At 36.3% G+C, this 14296-nt stretch overlaps 1 protein-coding gene across 1 annotated transcript in view; it reads left to right on the forward strand.

Moving 5' to 3' along the window:
* The window catches only part of SLC1A4 (solute carrier family 1 member 4), a 29319-nt gene extending 16273 nt beyond the window's left edge, over window positions 1-13046 (forward strand). The window contains exons 3-8 of the mRNA XM_072409565.1: window positions 1837-1896; window positions 3835-4001; window positions 4373-4606; window positions 6662-6856; window positions 7939-8073; window positions 8960-13046. Of these exons, the coding sequence (XP_072265666.1) occupies window positions 1837-1896; window positions 3835-4001; window positions 4373-4606; window positions 6662-6856; window positions 7939-8073; window positions 8960-9194 (1026 nt within the window). The 3' untranslated portion in view covers window positions 9195-13046. The remainder of the gene's footprint in view (window positions 1-1836; window positions 1897-3834; window positions 4002-4372; window positions 4607-6661; window positions 6857-7938; window positions 8074-8959) is intronic.
* Window positions 13047-14296: the final 1250 nt, after the last annotated feature.

Here is a 14296-nt window from a genome sequence, read left to right on the forward strand (position 1 = left end):
AGGTCATTGGAGGAGTGAAGAGAATAAGTGGGACAAGAGCCGTGGAGAGATTTGAAGGCAAAGAACAGGAGCTTGAATTTGATTTTAATGTGAAATGGAAGTCAATGAAGGGAACTACAAAGCACATTTGCAATAGGTGATGATTCTTGTTTTGTCTTGATGGAGGGTGTGGCTGCTGGCTTCAGTAGGAATCGGAAAACAACAGCAATTGGCCAGCCAATAATTTTGTTTCATAAAGCATGTGCTGGGAAATGTTAACGTATAAAACCAGCAGACTGGATCGGGAGGATGTTTCTTCATATCTGAAAGCTTAAAAATGTTTATACATTTGACAGGTTTGCTTTAATTGGACTGGTTACTTGTGATTCTTGGCTATCATGTATATTTCCATCATAGCTCTTGTTTTAATCTGAAATCATATGTTTGCTTCTCTGTAATGCATTGAATTGCTGTGAATATATAATTAGAATGTGATCTTTTGAGAAGAATTAGAAAAGCATTGTCATATGGTTTACCAGACAAAAGACAAAAGGTTTGCTTTTATCTTAGGGTAGATGGGGCTGTTCCATGGAGGTATAGGTTCTGTAGTTATATCTAAATCTTTAGTGTAGTGATCCGTAAAAACTGCTGGAAAAAAACAGAGATAAATTAAGACTTGGAGATTATAAGAATATAATGGGAACTGGCATGGTTAGATAGTTCACGGTTTATTAAACTATATTCAGGTGTTCATTTACATTCGACCATTAGGTTTTCTCAGTGCCAGAAAAGATATAAAGTATGTCAAAGCAAAATTTAAAAAAAATATGAAAGTACAAAATACACAAGTGCAGTTTCCAATGTTTTGTCAATTTAAAGGATTATGCAAGTCCTGCAACAATCAGGGTCATAATCCATTGAGCATGCAAGTTTCAATTAAAAGTGACTATACTGCACATTTAGCATATTTTATTGTACATCTAAAGACAAGAAAAGTTTGGAAAACATGCATATATTGGAGAGATGTACTCTACATTGGTGACCAGTGGCATGTGCTGTAATTTGTATTCCCGTGGATTATGACCTGAGATAAAAGGCAACTGTAAAGTTGACTGTATAAAGTGTATAGTATAGTAACACATGTGTCACTTCAACATGAGGTAAAACACATATTATGTGCTATTCTGCCATGCAGTAGGGTTTTGCTCCAAAAAAGGGTCCTTGTACCTATCTCAGAAATTTCACTTTACATAAAAGGGTAGACAACCCTAAGGTAAAAATTCTGATTGTTTGTTTTTTAAGTTCAACACCCTTTTTTTAAAAAAACAAAAAGAATGCAGCACCACCCCTAATTCTTGATCGTCTAGGCTATGGGAGCACAAAGCCGCACTTTTCGTTAGAAGAGAAAAATTTGCCAATCTCATGCATGCGCAGTGAGATCGGCAAGTTTTTTTTCAACCTACGTCACCCAATATCGCACCTGGGTTGGGTGACATAGGAAGAAGAACCCAGAAGGAGAGGTGAACATTGGTGGCGCATCGGCTCTGGGGAGGAGGAGAAGGGCATGGGTCCCAATGGAAGACACCGCCAGACCAATCGACTGCGCTGCGGGAATAAAGGTAATGTGGATGTGGATTATTTTTTTGTTTTAGGCATTTTTGAGTTTAGTTCCTCTTTAAGCATGTTACGGTATGTGGCCAGCCCATTCATTTTCAGTAATCTGCTATAAAAGCAATGCAAGTTAACATGCAGAGCATGTATTAATACATTGTATAGATCAAAATCTAACACTTTATGAACGTATAGTCCATAAGTTCTTTAGTGTGTTTTAATGTGATTCCTTTTTTGCTTTTTCAGTACGCCACAGATTATGTAACCTACACAAGAAACATAAGTGGAAACATTACCACTGACCGGGTAAGTAAGAGTCATTTCTAAAAAAATAATATTAGAAACATAATTCTGTTATTCTGTATAGACTGTATGTAACTCCTACCAGGCTGCATGGAAAGGTAAAGGAACTGGAAAGAAGTGGACTTTGATTTTCAGCACACTGCAAGTTCCAGCAAAGTCTGACTAGCTCTTGGTGCTAAATATTCTTTTAAAGTCTTATAATTGCTGTGCAGATAGCCTTAATAAAAACAGGTTTGAGTACTTGCACTTGTATTTAAATATAAACTTAAAGCTGAACTCCAAGCACAGAAACACTTCCTTCGTCGTCCTCAAAGCAAGGATCCCTTAAAGTATCCTTATTTCTTACCAAAAATCTTCTTGTTTAGCTGTCTGAGATAATTTAAGCAATACAGATCTATTACACTCTGTGCGTTGTTCATTTTGCATCCATCCTCCCCTAATTACTGTTCATTATGTAAGCCAGGCATTTTTTTTGTTTTAATGATATTTATTGAAATTTTTTATATAAACATAGAAAAGACAGTAAAGACAGATACAATAGTTACAACAACAAAAAAAAATAACATACAAAAAAAAACACCAACATTAATAGTCAAGATACATACGAAACGGACAGTCCCACCAAATATGACGAAACGTTCCCAGACTATGACATCCTCGAAAGCAATTGGGATTTCCTCCAATAGCAAATTTCGCAACCTTAACTGGTGTAAGATACCATCTAAATAGCATCTTATAAGCATTCTCCTGCATAATAACATTCGGAGAACAAGTGGCAATATGCTACCATATCTTTTGCTAAGCCAGGCATTTTAAAAATGAGATGTCAACTCTGGCAGCTTCTGTCTCCCTTGTGACACATCTCCTTTTTAAAAACTGGATATCAATATGTATGATTGTTGGCTGTGCCTTTCCATAAATCATTGCACCTCCAAAGGTATCCTGATTGGGCACATTAGGTAATGCATTATTTTGCATGAAACAAGTTCGATTTAGTAAATTCCCAACATTTCATTCGTGTAAACTCTTAATTAGATGTTGTAGAACTTTCACACTAATTTACAGAACATAATACATATATTTCGTTTCAGAGTCATTTCCTATAAAAGTATATTTGGCATATTATGTCCCTTGACTTGCCTCCTAATCTCAGTAAGTTTCCTTGTATCTACATATTAATGATATCTTAGGCATGCAGACAGAGATCACAATTATCTCATTAGAACCTTGTCTGCTGTAGCGAATGATTCAATGTCTGTTGTATTACAGGAAACAGGAAATTAATGAGCGTTTAATACACTGCCATGATGTTCTTGCTGGATTTCCTTAGAGATTAGCCAGTATTTTTTCATAATTGATATTACATCAGTAAAAGCATAGGTCAGATAATTGGTACCATGGATAAAGGCCAAAAGATTTTTCTAAAAAACTTTCATTTACATTTAAACAAAACCTGTAGCTTCACCCTAAAATTAATTTCCTTTTGGTAGAAAGTGAGTTCTTTTTCTATGCAGAGCCCATTAGTTATTTTATTTATTCTATTTTACATATATTCATTTTTAGAGTGCAACAGATGGCATGGCTGACAGCAGTATGTGGAACAAAACCAAGCAGTGGATGTCATGGCGGGAGAAGCATGGGCTCTTGAAACATCACATCTTGATGTGATGGGACAGATCCCCTTGCTGTGGCTCTAAAAAGACTGACCATTTCTTACTTAAATTAAAAAATTTTCAGATTGATGATTAATGTAATTCTGAGTGTACTTTTTCAGGATAAATCGTGAGCCAAATAATTGCTTAGTAGTTTATTTATTTTTTTTTTTTACCTAATGTGTTGGAAGGAAAATAGGCAACAGTATAAAGTATTTTTGGATGATTTTAGGCTTTTAAAAGCCAAGTCACATTCCAATAAAATATTCTATATAATATCTCTCTACAGATACCTGTTGGTACTGAGGTAGAAGGGATGAACATTTTGGGACTTGTTCTCTTTGCTCTTGTCCTGGGAGTGGCCTTGAAAAAGTTAGGACCAGAAGGGGAGGAGCTCATCCGAATCTTCAATGCTTTTAATGAGGCTACAATGGTTATTGTGTCTTGGATTATGTGGTAAGTTATTTGAGAGGATTTTGTTTTTCTTACAAAATTGCAAAAACCAAATAGTATAAACAGGAATATATTTGGCCATCATACAAACTGAAAAAGTGCACATCTTAAATAAGTTGCATTGAAGGACTCAGCCTAACCATTGCTATAGATTGGTCATACACCTTTTGGAATGTCCACTTATTTATAAATAAAAGAAGCATAAAATCTTCACTAAAACACAACAAAACTCTCAAAAGTTTTTTATTGATTAGAAATCATTCAAGGCATACATCTTAAATGTATGAAAACACATTGTGAATGTCTTTTTTTCAGACTGCACTGCTGTTTAACAATCCACAATCACTGATTCGTTATTCATTGTTGTTATTTAGGTATGTCCCCATTGGGATTATGTTCCTAGTTGGCAGCAAGATTGTTGAGATGGGAAACATTGTGCTTCTGGTGACCAGCCTTGGGAAGTACATCTTGGCCTCTATTTTGGGTCACATTATTCATGGAGGAATAGTACTTCCACTAATATATTTCGCTTTTACAGGCAAAAACCCCTTTACATTCTTACTTGGGCTAATAACTCCCTTCGCAACTGCTTTTGCAACATCTTCAAGGTAAGTCATTGCATAATTATTGCTCATCCTCCAGCAAGTTTGACCATGCAGTCTAAGTTTTATGTGTGAAACCGTTAGTGGAACTTACAGAGTACTAAGCTATGATTGACCATGGGCCTGATTTATGAAAGCTCTCCAAGACTGGAGAAGATAGACTACCATTGGAGAAACTGGGTGATCCAGCAAACCTGAATTGGATATCTTCAAAATCATTTTTAGTTGGCAATGTTTTCAATCCTGGACCAGATCTATTCCAGGTTTGATGGATCACCTATTTACTCCCATAATAGATCTTCTCCAGTCTTAAGTGAGCTTTAATAAATCAGACCCTCTGTATTGATCCTGTAAAAGGATGCAGCCACAATGCTCAACACCTAACCCCCCCCCCCCCCCCCGATTTTGGAGATGTTGCGTAGGTGAAAGTGACAGGACCTGGAAATGTTCTGAATATGGGGGGTAAATGAGAGGGCAGAATCAAAGGTGACCCAAGACGTGCCTGAGGGGAGGGATAAATAACAGGAGGATATTTAGAATTTGAAAGGGGGAAGATGATGAGTTCTGTTTTATCCAGATGAGTTTCAGAAATCTGTCAGCCATCCATGACAAGATGGCAGTATGAAACCTTATCCAGGAACGAGGGAGACAAGTCAGGGGTGGACAGATGGACCACTTGTTGAAAGCATCAGTTGGTGTGTATTTTATAAATTTCTGTATATAAATTGTAATGTAGCAGAACAAACAGAATTAAAAAACCCTCCCGTGATATGTGTAGATGAAATAGCTTGCAGTTCAGAGTGTATGCCAGTGTTCTGTTTATGAAAAAATGCGATCATATATTCCTGAAACTCCCACATATTATTGTGAGTCTCTGGAGTCCTATCTCCACTTGTGAACTTTCGTGTAGTTACCTGCCTTGTCCCCTGATGATTTTTTCAGACCCTTTTTTGTCATATGGGTGGGTAATCCAGCCCAAAAGCCCATTTTTGAGCCTGCAAAAGAACAGGGATTTTCTGCAGACGAAGGTACCAGATCACCAATAGATTTTTTGATGATGGTGAAAAAATCAGATCAGCCAATTTAATATTAGTTTTCAGTAGCTTGGTTGCCATTTTCACAAAAGTTAAAAAAGCTGTTGTTCTCCTGTATGGGACATTGTTTGGGGATAATAATACTCATTTAGAGTAGACTGATAGACTTGCATTATTTTTTTTATAAATATTGGAGCTTTATTTTCTAATGTTACCAGATATCATTTTTGTAATTAAATGCATGGGCAGTTTTTTTTAATTTCCTACCAGTAGGTATTTGTTAGAGAGGTAAATATTTACATTATTGCATTGAATAGTTTACTTTGGCCTATCAAGCTATTTCCCAATGAGTAAACCTCTTCCTCTGAACTCTTGATATAGGGCAAAGGTGGGTCTCATTTTATTTTATTTTAGTAACATCTGAGTTTTTTAAAAGTATCTGTGTAATAAAAGAAAGCCATTAAACATTGTCATGCAAATGCAGACTCTCTGAAAGTCAAAATGTGAATACACTGATACATTTGTTAAACATTCAAGTTGCTCCACGCAGCAAAGTAAGAGATTTTCAGCAGTGGATAGGGTGGGGAAGGATCAGACCCTTTTTTATGTTTTTATTCCTGTCTATGTCTTTGTTGCGTGGAGTCATTCTTTTTTTTTTTTTTGCACGTTTTTTGTCCCAGGTGCCACCAGTAACTGGTGCAGGAAGTCAAAGGAATTCTTTCCAGAGAAATGCAGATAGCAGTACAAATCAGGGAATGTATTTTTTACTGAGTGAATGTTGGGTAAATGTACACCAAACGTGCTTCATACTAAGCATAAAGATTCATTAGTGTTTCCTAATACATACCTGTAGGTTAAATAGTGCTTAAAGAGCTGTAGAAACATTTTAGTAGATATCAGGCAAAGTGCCTAATGTATTTATCAATTGACTGCACAGATATAACAAAATTGCATTTAACTATACTCACATACACATGTTATAAGCATGTCTTATGATAACTAATAATGTTATTTTTCCTGACCTTAGCTCTGCCACTCTCCCAACCATGATAAAATGCATTGAAGAAAACAATGGAGTAGACAAAAGAATTAGCAGGTTCATCCTTCCCATTGGAGCAACAGTGAACATGGACGGTGCAGCCATCTTTCAATGCATGGCAGCTGTATTTATTGCCCAAATGAATAACGAAGACCTAAACGCTGGCCAAATCTTCACTATTCTGTAAGATAATAAGCTATATTATTACACCTCTTCTCAGTATTAGTAAAATGTGAATAATATGGTTATGTAGATAGATAGTTAGACAGTCATTGGGTATACTGAACCACTCTGTGTGAAATTGTATTTCAGCAGTGGCAGAACAGGCAGTATGTAGTTGGCATTATTACCAAAAGGTGCAAGGACCCTGGATTCAGTGCCAAACCATGTCTTATCCACACACAATTTGAATGTTAGCCCTATGGTTGACAAGGTTGCAACCACAATGTAACAGCATACTAAAAGCCAATTCCTTGAACTATACTTAAATAAATTATTTAATTGCATAAAACATTATGTTTGAACTAACTGTGTCTCCACCCCCATACTGAATAGTAGCTTGAAGGTAGAAAAACAAATATGTAGAAAAAAATGATAATAAATATACCTAACCCACCCCCAGCTTCTGCCTGAAGTTCACAGGAGGTGATGGTGATATCATCATTCTTTCACATAATTCTTGTGGGAATGTTGAGCATCCCATAATTCACAAAAAGAGGATTCGGTGCTATGCTGGCGTGCCATCCCACAATAATTGGGTTACTTGGCATTCATATAGTACTTTTTCTATTCAGTTTTTTTATGCTGCATTTTATTGTAGGGTGGTCATATTTATTAGGCTGACCTCTGCTTTACTATGAGGTCAATTTTAAGGTATATAAACATAGTAAATATACAAATAAATAATATTGCATATATATAAAATAGATAGAAAATGTGTACCTCAGGGATCTAGTGTAAACCAGAGTTCTCAAACCCTGGTTTTAACATGCTTTATTATATCCTACTTTGGTGGCCACTAATGTGTAGAAATCAGAACATACAATGTGTTCCTTATAGCTTTGTGCACTATTGGGGATTTCTCTCTACTGTTCTAGACAAAAATGTAGAATGCATCCTTCCAGCCTGGTTTGCTCAAGATATTTCATAATACAATAGATACAGAAAGTACACTCAGTCATTAGTGCTTCCTGAAAATATAACTTATGAATGAATTATGAATGTATGGTCAAGATGAATGGCTAATCATTCTTTCTCATTTTTAGTGTAACAGCAACAGCCTCAAGTGTGGGAGCAGCTGGAATTCCTGCCGGAGGTGTCCTTACTATTGCCATTATTCTAGAGGCCATTGGCCTTCCCACAAATGATTTGTCACTGATCCTGGCTGTGGACTGGATAGTGTGAGTATTCCTGTGATAGATACATATCATTTGGACATTCTGTCATTGTTTTAACACATTGCAGACTACTCAATTAGCATAATAATTCAAGCAGGAGCACAAACCTTTTTTATCACTTATTACATAATACAGAATTTAGTAGAGAGTTAATGAAAGTGGAACTAAGCATATTTCTTTTCTCTACATTGCCAGCATTATCATCTTCTTCCATGTTTGGGTCTTTGGCCATCTTGAATGGCCAGGCAAGAATGATATAACTTCTACACATGTGCTTGGGAGTTCATTTATTACAGACATATGGGTATGCCAGGATTGTCCATGGGCAGCTTAATATATGAGCTCGTACATTCAGTAGAACATTAGAACAGACAGGTAAATTTGTTTTATTGCTGGCTCAACCACACTCCGAACCATTCCTATTCAACTGAATGTGTGCACGTGTTTGCACAGCTGCTTTTGCAGAGGATTGCAGCACTGTTCCAGAAAGCGACAATTTGCCTGGCTGTGCATTTGCTTTCCCCTGCGAGAGGAAGAACCCCAACCACAAAGGCAAAGAGTGCAAATGCATTACCTGCAGTGAAGTTTGCTGTTCCTGAGTGCATAGTAACAGTTTGCTAGGTGACTAACCATTTTCCACTGCAAGTGTGAAAGGAACATTAGTCAGATGCACAGTCTTCCAATATAGTGTGTTCTACATCTATGGCCATGTGCATATACAATTACAAATTATTCTATAAACAAAATATTTAAAGCCTAATATATACAATAAGTTGCATATATATATATATATATATATATATATATATATATATATATATAAATATCATTTTAGTAATTTGATAGATGCCTCTAACATTGTTGATAAATTCTCTGTTATTTTTAACAGCGACCGGACAACCACAGTAGTAAATGTGGAAGGAGATGCACTTGGAGCAGGAATTCTTCATCATCTCAACCAGAAGGAAATGGCAAAGAATCAACAGGAGTTAAATGATGTTTACGTTGAAGCTGTGCCAAACTGCAAGTCAGAAGAGGAAACCTCGCCTCTTGTAATGCACAGGGACCAAACCTCAAAGCCTTCGAGCATGACTGTGCCGGAATCAAACGAATCTGTACTGTGATATGCCATGTAACGCTGCTGTATTACTTAGACTGCAGGTCGGTTCTTTAGACCAGATTTTTCTCACTGCCAGTATGGGCTGCTAGAGTTTAGAATAGTGACTCCTTCCTATATCCTCCACTATTCCCAGGAGGTATTGCTTAAACTACAAACCACTAATAAGTAAAGTGCCCTAAATGATGCACAGTCCTTTCTATATAGAAATAATCATTTTACCATAGCTGATATTTGCTTTCATGTGGGATGTTTTATGATGCAGCATTACATTGGAATTATGTTCTATAATTGAGTGTTTAGTATCACTTGCAGCAATGAGTGAGATGAGTGATAATGGCCTGGTGTCATTTGATTGCCAGGTAATTATGTTCTGCTGATGCAAGACTCTCATGGCATTTAAAACAGGACTGGTCCTTTTTTTTTAGGGTGATACAAAGTCAGCTAAATGAAGACACACACAGGCGAAGACTTTCTATGAATCAGAATGAATAGCCCATGGGGCTTGTAAAGTAGATCTTCTTGTTTGTTGGTTTATGTTTGCCAGTTTATACTGTTTTACCAACAGGGCATTCTACATTTAGGTGTGTTCCATAATAAAATCTACCCCTAATGGTTTATTATGGAGCAAATAAAATAGATGGCCTCCCATTTAAAATATGTGCAGCACCTAAATCAGTGCATTTTATGTAGGCTGGGCCTGCTTGCACTAGAATAGGATGAGAATATATTTCGGAGGTTGCGACAGCTTGTCAGAGAGCACATGGTCTTACCTACTTCTGCATAACTGCTTGGCAGCACTGCCTATGCTGCTGAAATCCTTCCACTGTGTGCTGTAGTATCTGGAAAGGAAAGCATTTAAGACATAACTAAAGGATCATTTGGCTTTACTTTATGAGGCTTATACAATTGTTTTTGCGATTTGTTTAGACTGTCATATTAAAGCCATGATGTGTATTTTAATTTTAAATCAAAGTGCATTCAATAACTGAGCATGAGGTTAAGTCAGGGGTACACAAAAGTGAACTTAACCTTTAAAAGAATAAGTTATACTACTGTAGATGTGAGCATGTTTCACCTTTTATCACTTGTTTATACAAGTCCCAATAAGAAAATTCATATATTTTTAACATTTTTAGGTAAATCCACTGCAATATATATACATGTGGAAAGTGTTGAAGATTCTGTGTTTTTAAAATTGTTACTTGTCCAGATTTTTCTACACTGACATTTATATATATATAACTGATTTGCTAAAAAAATATATAGTTGATAAATGTATAATATCTACCAGGTTTAGGGTTATTATGTATGGTCCATTCACACTGGGACCGTTGTTTGCTCTTTGCCTAATGCATAAAGCCAGTTCATTTACTTTCATGGGCTGACAAACACACAACATCAGACAGTATTAGGTGTGTTCTGAAAATGTGTTGGGATGACATTCAAAATTGATGGCACCACCGCAAACTGTGGATGTTACAACAGTGAAGTCAAAAGTGAATGACCTTTAGACTTTGCCAAGTTATAATTTCTGGTCAAAAGCATTTCAGTCTAATTCCTACTAAATATACTTAAAAATGTTTTATTTCAATAAATAATGATTTTGTACACAGAGAGATTTTTTTGCAAGCATTGAGGGTTTAAATTGGGACTGTAAATATAAAAGTAACTCACAGCAAACATTTTTTTCTAATGTGCTTGTATTTTAGGTAAGTAGTCCTTACTGTTTTGTAAGGTAAACAAATACAAACGTGCATATATTTAAGCATTAAAAAATGATGTGTATTCAAATTCTTACTTAAGGCCAACGCTGTTATAGCTTTTAAATGAAACCCTGTTGATTTTTTTTGTTACATCTTTGGCATAGATCTCTAACCTGGTGAATGTTGCTGTATTTTGCCATGACAGTGTGTGATCTGATTTTTCTTGCTCATGTCTGCATTCATCATTATTTCTAATGGATAATATTTTACAGTGCCGCAAAATGCATAGGAATCATTCCAATCAACCTAAAAGAAAATATACCTTAATCTGGTCCATGGTTTATTATGAAATTGGTTTTCATGATAGTTTACCAGTGTATTAGAGTTCTGAGTTTATCATGAAATATTGACATTTTCCACCTTCATAGGTCTCTTTTGGTGGCACTACAGCAATTTGATTAATGGTCCTGGCCTACTTTATGTACTTGTTTGTGGACACTTTTCTCAAAATAGGTTCACTGGTCTAATACCAACTCCCAACATTGAGGGCCAGTCTGTTTAGATTCCCTAGATGAATTGGTTTCCACCAAAGCCATACAGTTCCCTGCTGTTTTTAATGAGAACTATCATGTCATAGCTATGTCACACACACACAGTTGTTTGTATACATTTTTATAATAGGGATAAATAGAGTTATTAAATTTAATGAAAAATGTAAAGGTTGGGGTGGCTTTGTAAACTTTGTAAGCCTCTTGTTTGTGTGGTTTTAAGGGTACCTTTACTCAACCTTTACTTGAGCCATCTTAGCTTCTCTTTAGTCACATGGTGCCATCTCAAGCCTTGGCATTTTCTTCTCTTTTGCTGTATGCAGCACATCTCACAGAGGGGAACATTTCCTTCAACTATCAATCAATAAAGATTGTCCCAGCTGAGTACTCAGCAGTGTACTCAGCAGTGTACTGCAGTTGTCAATCTAGTTCTAGTTCAGCATTAAGTTAGCTATGTGCTTTACAAATATAGTTTGTACTTTGTTTACTACAAGATGCAAGTGAAACCCCATTAATTCTAGGTCATGGTCGTTTCTAGGTCAATTACCTGATAGGGCATGTGACTGGGGTTTTTCACTTATCTGGGAATGTTCTTAACTGCATTATACATTATGTCCCACACCATTGTGCTTAGAATTTTTTAAGAAACTGCAGTCACAGTGTGGAGCAATCCAAGCAATGTGCTATATTGTGCAGAGAACATATATAGCTTTTTATTTCATATAAGGTCCTACATGTTTTCTCAAGAGCAAGGATTATTACTTTCTGAAATTCCTTTGCAGTTATGGTATGTGCTTTTTTATCCTATTTTATAAAGTATTTTATTTGGTTGACCATCTTTGGTCACCCAGACAGTCTTGTAATAATTTAGACCTGGATATTCCAGTGTAAATAAATAAAAATAAGGGTAAATAAGGGTGAGTACAGTGGCAGACATAGCCAACAGTGGGCCCAATGCAAAAGTGACTTGTGGCCCCCCTTTCGAACTGATTTCGAGCTGCAGTAGGGTCCCCTTTTGGCCAATAGGGGTTGGGGACCCTCGTTCAGTGGCACACTTTGCATCTCCCTATGTCCGCCCCTGGGTGAGCATGAGGTATAAACAGCCATATCTGGTACAGGCTACAAATACAGCAAGCTTATTCATATATAGCTGTTAGTTGGAAATCACATAGTGCCTCTAACTTCTAAACTGTTTCTTATGTACAGCACTTGAGAATGGGCATTATGAAAACCATTTCAAATGTTTAATGAGAGGTTGATGTAAGGCATTAGGCCATGATGTCAGTTAGAGAGATGTGAATAAAAATGAAATAACACGTTTTATGATATATTAATTACATTGTCTATTCTATGTCTATATGTTTGTACAGCTGGAAATACCATTAGGCTAGTTGTGTAGCAATGACTTTTTAAATGATATTGTGACTAAATATGTAGTTCTACGAGACTGTGTGATAATGTTAGTAACTGCATGTTCAGAAGCTGAATGATCCATTGTACTGTCTATGAGACTATTCATGTGTCTGTATACTGTATGTGTAGAATGTAACAGTCCACAATAAAATGGGCATTGTACTGAAATAAATACATTTTTTATGACTCTACTATCTTATTTATTCCTTACCTTGGAAAAGCTGGATATGATAGTAAGCCCTTTTTTTTACATTTGTGCATGTGTATAATATAACACAGTGCTTGCACTTTTCCCCACCACTGCCTTACTCTTGCTTCTTCCAGCTCAGACTTGTGCATGTGCACTGTCCAAGACGTTTTTGCTGCATGTTTGGAAAGTTCTTAACGAAAGTCCTAACTTAATGCTGAAAGCCTCCAGTTAATAAACACTGTCAATGTATATTCAACTGAGATATTACAACACACACACAAATTAAACAAACTGACATGTCTAGCTTTTGGGGCTGACGTTGAATAAATTATAGTGGCTCCCAGCAGTGCATGAAAAAGCTTTGATTTCAGCATTTACATCCAATTTTAATCTGTCCCCAGCATACATTCTTTTCTGTGCATGTTACATGACCGACATGAAGATTTTGAAAAAAGTATAAAATCCCCAGCATATGTATATATATATAAACCATAGCATGACATCCTGCCGAGTTGCTTTAGTAGCAATGCTCCGCTTCAGCCATTGGACAATCTCAGATGACATACCTGCTTGCGCACAGGAGTTGCATCGGCCCTGAATACACTCTGGGCTTCTTGGGGATACCAGGTATAAAGTAGGAGTATAAAGTACATAGAACATGCCCTGTGTTGTGTTTAGAAGAGCAGAGAATTTTATCATTCTTAAGTCCACTTGACCACATGCTGTAAAAAAAATGGCAACACATTTTCCAATTGTAATAAAAAAACAATAACATATTTTCATCAGGGTTCATGCAGAAATTCAATTATATCACTATTTCAATTGATTTGCAATGCCTATTGTTGACAACTTTTTAACAAATTAATTACAAATTCTTACATTTGTCAACACAGTATTGTCACCAAAATTGCTGAAGAGACAGGGAGCACCTGTAGAATTGTGTCATGTGAAAAAATGAAAAACATGCTGTCCATAAATCTAAGTAAAGGTATAGACAGGTCAATACTATATAGCAGCGTTGCAATTAAAGTGGACCTTTCACTGCTTATATAGGCTGCCATTTCTGGCCTAGTTGTAAAAAATAAAGCTTGGCTGGATTGGTTCTAATCCTCTGCCTTTATTCATTTTTGAATAACTGACCCAGAATGAGAATGTTCAGTTCAGACGTTTAGAATAATTGCTGCACATCTTGCCATACATTTATCTGCATGTTTGTTTCAGATATGTGACTAACACTACTGGGACCAAAAGG

Source organism: Pyxicephalus adspersus, chromosome 4, assembly GCF_032062135.1.
Source record: "Pyxicephalus adspersus chromosome 4, UCB_Pads_2.0, whole genome shotgun sequence".
In the NCBI taxonomy this organism is placed as follows: Eukaryota; Metazoa; Chordata; class Amphibia; order Anura; family Pyxicephalidae; genus Pyxicephalus; species Pyxicephalus adspersus.